General features: G+C 31.6%; 1 protein-coding gene across 1 annotated transcript in view; it reads right to left on the bottom strand.

Moving 5' to 3' along the window:
- Positions 1-3985: 3985 nt before the first annotated feature.
- The window catches only part of spock1 (SPARC (osteonectin), cwcv and kazal like domains proteoglycan 1), a 297486-nt gene continuing 294295 nt past the window's right edge, over positions 3986-7176 (bottom strand). Inside the window, exons 8-11 of the mRNA XM_073821116.1 lie at positions 6739-6960; positions 6563-6625; positions 6314-6451; positions 3986-4295 (exon numbers count right to left, since the gene is read on the bottom strand). Of these exons, the coding sequence (XP_073677217.1) occupies positions 4105-4295; positions 6314-6451; positions 6563-6625; positions 6739-6960 (614 nt within the window). The 3' untranslated portion in view covers positions 3986-4104. The remainder of the gene's footprint in view (positions 4296-6313; positions 6452-6562; positions 6626-6738; positions 6961-7176) is intronic.

Genomic DNA, 7176 nt, shown 5'->3' with positions numbered 1-7176 from the left:
CAAGCCGAAACTCTCGAGCTTCGGCGAACGTATCGCACAGAGAGCCGACGCAAAGGTCACGATCCACTTAAACACTCCGAGACGGTGAGAGAAAAACAGAACAAAACAGAATGAAGGACTTTGAAACCAAATCATCAGCTGAAAACAACAAACAGACGATAATATCAGGCTCATGGCCGGCTTGCTCAATGCTGCGCTCACATCGGGTCGGAATTACTGCAATTACCAGATTCTGTTCACATGCTTGGACACAGATGTTATTTTTCTACTATGGCATCCGTGAGAGTAAATACATGAACTTTTGTTCAGCTTCTTGTGGAAAATATTGAAAAACAAAAGAAGCGCTCCAGGCGATACTGCCTGCAATAAAATAAAGTCATATCAAACAGGCAGTCAAATAACTGTTGTCATTTTGGTTGTTTTACATGATGTCAACACTGCATATGGTGATGTTCTTCCTCAGTATTTTTGTCTCGTTTTCCAGTACAAACAAGATGCATTTACTCCAAATCTAAAATGACGTAAGATATTAAAGATCCACTGAAGTGCTTTGAAACACACAGCAGTATTCCACACTGAAAAAAAGCAATAAGTAAATGTACTCAATTTTTATTTTGCAAGATTTTGCACGCACATTTTTTAAAGCAAAATTCATAATCCATTATTTAAATCTATAACTTTTTGCCAGCATGGTCTGATGATAATCTGAGTCAAATTTGATGAAAATCGGACCAACAGTCTAGGAGGAGTTCAAAAATGTAGGTTTTCAACATAAATCAAAATACTCGGCATGATCATTACAATAGGCTAATTTAAAGGGATCCTCTATTATGCTCTTTTACAAAGTCTTTATATTGTTTTGGGGGTGCACTAGAACATGCTCTCATGCTTGGAATTAAGTAAAATCTACTTAACTAAGTTAAGTAAATTTAGCAATAAGTAATAAGTAAATTTAATGTGTGCAGTTAGTTTGATGAGTCATTCTACTTAATTATTTTAAGTTTACCCTGCAGTCTTCAAGTACAATTCACTCAACCACAGTTTGTAAACTTTACTCAAACATCATAGCACTGAAAGATGCCATTAAACCATGTGGTTCACTTACAAACATGTACGTAAGCAAGCAGATTATATGTTGACTCAATGTTACTAACACAATGAACACAGAGAAATCAATACTTGATACAAAACATGATACACAATGATGGTAACAATCAGTGAATAGTTTTTGAGTATGAGTATGAATGGGTCATTTTGAAGAGAAAACGAACTCTAGATGTTACGAAACAGCAAGTTACTTAACCTAACAACAAAAGCAACCATTAAACAGTGTAAATACATCTCGAAAACAGCTGAAAAATTTAACATTAATGATTATTCATGACCAAGTGCATGAACGGGATCATGAATTTGATATTTACTTAAAAATAACAAACAATTCCAAGTAAAATATACTTATAAGTTTACATTTTATATTCTACAAGCTTAAATTAAGTACTAATATTGAAATTCTTGCCTGAACTTAATTATTTAATGTAGAAATTACATTTGTTTTTCTGTATTATTTATTTACCACAAAATAATTTTTATCAGTGTATGTTTTGACGTCATTTCAACTCAAAGTGGAATACAAGGCTGGACATATCAACCAGCTCCGCCTCCTTTTTTAAAAGGCCAATAGCATTTAGTTTATATCACAGTTTTGGCCAAAGCCATTGAGCTCGGTTTTTAATGTGTAGGGGGCGGGGCACTTCGGATTCTAGAGAGCATTTGATTGGACAAAATTTTGACGAGAAGCTGGAGTGCAGGGTGATGTCATCAAAATCGTTGATTCGTATTGGTGGAAGTTAGAGATTGTAAGTTGAATGCTTATATACTGTAAACTTGAATTTTGTCTTTGTTTTGGAGCACAATAGCTTACATATTCAAAATATAAATAAATACATTTATTGTGCCCATGATTTCATGGGGACTTTAAGTCTTGTTTTCTGAGATATGAGATATTTCTGCTTAAATTTGAAAAGCTTTAGAAGTTTATGCTTAAAACAAGAACACTTATTTGCTAATGGGGTCAAAAATAAACTTACAAGATGATTTGGAGATGCCCCCATTTGTAGATATTTATTCTTGCTTTAAGCATAAACTCACTTCAAATCTTGTTTTCAGAGAAATTCAGCAAAATTACATGAGTTTATGCTTGAAGGAAGAACAAATATCTGCTTTTAGGGTCATAAATTAATCTTGAAGTCAAGACCATTAAAATGAAGAGTATTTTTCTGACCCCACTAGCAGATATTTGTTCTTTTCAAGCATAAATTCAATATCTGATGTCATTCTGCATGTTTAGTAAATGGAAATAAGAAAAGATGCTTTGGTAACTAACTGAAATAAATGAAAACGTTAATTAAAACAACAACAAGAAGGCTATATATAAAATATTATAGTATATTATTTAATAATATTAATTATCCATTGATTTTAAAATGTAAAAATTAATTATTAAAAAAAATTAAAATGACAAAAGCACATTAAAAAATTACTAAAACTATCAGAAATAATTTTCAGAAATGTAAATTAAGCTGAAATAAAATTAAATATGAACACTTGATGAAAAACTAGAAATGTTGCTTTGGCAACTAACTGGACTAAATTTAACGGTTAAAGTACTAAAATCACTAAACTAAAAAAACACACACACAAAAAAAATATTGAAATAAATCATTATTAATATTATTTAATAATATTAATCATCCATTTATTTTATAATGTAAAAATGAATTATAAAAAAAATAAAAATTATGAAAATTTTAATTTATTTATATATATTATGTATATTTTAATACACACACATGCATGTATACATTTAAGAAAAATATTTGATTTTTAAATATTAAATATATTTATATATAATATCAATTATATTAATATAAATATATACATGTAAATATTTTTGAAAAATATATACTGTATGTATGTGTCTTTATATACACACATAATAAATGTACACAGTACACTCACATATTTTATATAAACAAAAACTATTAAATAAATAAATAAAAAATATTAGTTATCCACTGATTTTAAAATTGTAAAAAATAATTATAAAACAAATAAAAATGACAAAATTACTAAAACTATTAGAAATGATTTTCAGTCATTTAAATTAAGCTGAAATCAAATAAAACACTTGATAAACTCACTTGAACTGCATTAGAACGAGACAAAAGCACTGAGGAAGAGCAGCACTTTTAGCAGTGAAGTTAAACTACAAGTTCGCAATCACATGCATGGGTTTTGCAACTTATAATTACAGTAATTGTGAACTGACGTGAAAGCAGCATAAAGTCAAGCGCACACAACCCGACTGAAGCTCATCGCTCTGCACATTTACACAGTTTTTGTGCCCATTATACTCAACTAATCACAGTCTACATGCATTAATTAGAAGATCAACCCTCTCTCATTCCCACACCAACTCATTCAAAAGGCTTCAGGTCAGTTTTGCATGCAGCAAAAAGAAAATAAAAACCAATCCCGCAATCTCATCACCTCAGATTTTAGATTTGAACTAGTAGCGTAGCATCTGTGAGTAGCGAACATCAACGGTGCGAGTTCGCTTCGATCCGCGGCCTCTTGTGGCAGATTTAAAACATGAAAGCGCGATGAGCTTGGGTCTTGTAGAGCGCGTTTGGCTTAAGCCCACCTGATCCTCGCCCTCGAAGGTCTCAGACGTCGTCTCCTGCATTCGGCAGTGGCGTTCATGCATATCACCACTGAGAACCAACCCTTTTAAAAAGATCCTATGTAGAACTGGTTTAAGAAGCCCCCGAAATGCTGAACAATCTCGTCATGCACGTCTACCGTCTAGAGCCGGTCTAGAATACGCGAGAGAGAGCGATCCGGGAGTGTTTGAACGAGGGAAAACAGAGGACAGAACATGAAGAGGCGGCTGAGGAAAGAGAGAAAGAGAAGATGAGAAGGACAAGTTTAGGTCCAGGATGAGAAGAAGGGGGCGTGTCTGGAGGGGGCGGAGCTGGAATGGCTTCAGAACTGTGCATTTTAACATGGGTCCCTGGTTAGTTAGCGGAAGATGGGTGGGCGGAGCTACCAGACGTAGCCCATCTCGTCGTCTTCTCCGTCTTCGTCGTCCTCGATCGCCCCGCGGGGGTGAAGTCGAGCCCGTCTCTCTTTCTGTCGGCCCCGCCCACGCTGCGGAGACTCCTCCTCCTGATCGTCCAGTAGAATCACCCCGCCGCCGCCGCTGCCGAAATCTCCAGACGTCTCCTGATCCTCCTCTACACACAGAGAGAGAGAGGGAGATGAAAGAGAAGGTGTCAGGCGGATAGATAGCGGGTGCGCGTGTGTGTTCTGAGGAAGATCATTTATTATATATAAAATATGATATTTTATACATTTTGACAGAGAACTCAAGAAACACTGTTGAATAATGCAGCTTTAGATGTCAGAAACACACACACAGACATAGCTGGAGTTTGCTGCAGGAATCAAAATGTGTGTATATATCAGTGTTGGTATTGTTAAGTAAATCTCAAACTATTGTAAGCGTTTTTAAAATATGCTGAAATTAAATTAAATATACATTTTAGATGACAACTTAAAAAAAAAAACTTAAATTAAAATTAGAACTGTTGCTTTTGCAGCTAACTGAAAACAGTTGGAGTACTACAATTATTATCTATCTATCTATCTATCTATCTATCTATCTATCTATCTATCTATCTATCTATCTATCTATCTATCTATCTATCTATCTATCTATCTATCTATCTATCTATCTATAAAAATATAAATCAAATAGCATGTCTAATTAATTGAAATGAAACTTACACAATTTATTAAAGGTTTAACAACAATTTTATTTTACTAAAAATGCAATTTTTATTGCCCTATTATATATATATATATATATATATATATATATATATATATATATATATATATTTTTTTTTTTTTTTTTTTTTGGCCAAATTCAGTTTTATTTTTACCAAATTCTGTGTTTTCCATTAATTTTCTGAATACTTAAATGGTTACATTTCAAAAATAAATTAAATTAAATTAAATTAAATTAAATTAAATTAAATTAAATTAAATTAAATAAAAATAAAAATAAAAATAAAAATAAAAATTAAAATTAAAATTAAAATTAAAATTAAAATAAAATTAAAATAAAAGGCTCCAGCATCACCATAACCCCACAATAAAAGCTGAATAAATCAGAAAAAAACAACTTAAAGTTTTAACAACAATTTTATTTTATCTATCAATCAAAAATATTAATAAAAAAAAAGTATGTCTAATTAACTGAAATCATGAAACTTACACAATTTAGCAGCAATTTATGAAAGGTTTAACAAAAATTTTTTATTGCCCTATGAAAAAAGTTTTTTTTCTTGCCAAATTCAGTATTATTTTCACCAAATTCTGTTTTCCATTTTTTTTCTTTAATTGTTAATTTGTTATTTATTTATTTATTCAATTATTTACTTTTATTATTAATATTTATTATTACTACAGTAATGTTATTTTTTAGTTTATTTATTTATGTATTTAATTTATTCATTCATTAATTTACTTAACTTTCATTAACTGTCCTTCTTCTTCTTACAAAAATATTATTATTATTTCTATCATTATTTCCTTTTTTAATACTTATTTGTTTACTTGTTGAAATCAATAAATATAACCTAATAAATATAAATATAGAACTGAGAGAAGGGTGAATTGATATGTTTTTTCATTTATTCATTCACTTATTTAGTTGTATTATTATTATTATTATTATTATTATTATTATTATTAACACTACAGTAATATTATACATATAAATATAGAGCTGAGTGAAGGGTGATTTATTTATTTATTTGTTTGTTTATTTATTTATTTATCCATTCAATTATTAATTCACTTAATTACTTTTATTATTAATATTTATTATTACTACTATAATATTGTTCTTTTTTAGTTTATGTATTTAATTTATTCATTCATTAATTCACTTAACTTTCATTAACTTTTCTTCTTCTTCTTCTTACAAAAATATTATCATTATTATTATTTCTATCAACATTTCTAACAAACAACAAACGACTGTATTTGTATTAACTAACATTAACAAACATTTATAAATAGCATAATAAACTGTTAATTAATACAATAACTAATGTTAACGAATAACGCCTTATTGTAAAGTGTTACCAAATACTGTAATGTAGATAAAATGTAAGCAAGAGTGGTGTGTGAAGCACAGATTAGGCTGTGTGTGTATGTGATATGTGTGTTTTAGTGTCTGTACCACAGGTAGGGTTCCCCTGTCTGCGGGATCCTGCCAGCTCATTGCCGTATTTGTCCACACACCAGCACTGACCGGTGCTGCCGTGACACTGAGTGGCCTTGAAATACCCGTCCTCAGTACAGCGTGGCACATACGCCCCTACAGACACACAGACAGAACAACAAGTCATTTCATGCAGGATTATCGATGCTGATTGGTCCAGAGGGATTCAGGGGGAGGAGCTAACAGCTGTTCATCAAATCCACCCACCTATCAGAGTCTTTTTTCGGCTTTGAGAATGAATCCTGTTCATCTCGTTCTGACACGGCATGCCTGGAGAAACACATTTGAAACTGTTTCTAGTACCTGGGACTTTTCTATTTGGATCCCCACTGCGAAATGTTCCCAAATATAATGTATATTCTATGATTTTTTTGCAAACTGACCATCAGGTTTCTGGAAGCAGTAGCACCACTCGTTGTTGGACAGCTTTCCGTCTTTGAAGGAGTCGCAGGAATTGAACAGCGGCCGCATGCACAGCTCGTATTTGTCGAGGTAAATGGCGCTGAGCTCTGATTGGTCGAGCAGAAGGTCATAGTTCATGTCCAGCTTGTTGAACATCCACCCGAGGGAATCTTTACAGATGGGCAAAATGCTGGTGTCAAAACCTACCGGACAAAGAGAGAGAGAGAGAGAGAGAGATGGTCAGGTTCACACTGGTGGACTGACATATTAGTAAAATAAATAATAATATTAATAATAATCTTTTAAATTCATTATTTTTGTGTTATATTTATTGGTTTTAACAGGTAAAATAATTAATTAAAAGTAAAATAATTATAAATAATATGTTTTGGAAAATTAGAAATGTTGCCTTGGCAAGA

The sequence above is a fragment of the Garra rufa genome, chromosome 16, assembly GCF_049309525.1.
Source record: "Garra rufa chromosome 16, GarRuf1.0, whole genome shotgun sequence".
Lineage (NCBI taxonomy): Eukaryota > Metazoa > Chordata > Actinopteri > Cypriniformes > Cyprinidae > Garra > Garra rufa.
The sequence above is the reverse complement of the archived record's forward strand: the minus strand, read 5'-3'. Positions and strand labels throughout refer to the sequence as shown.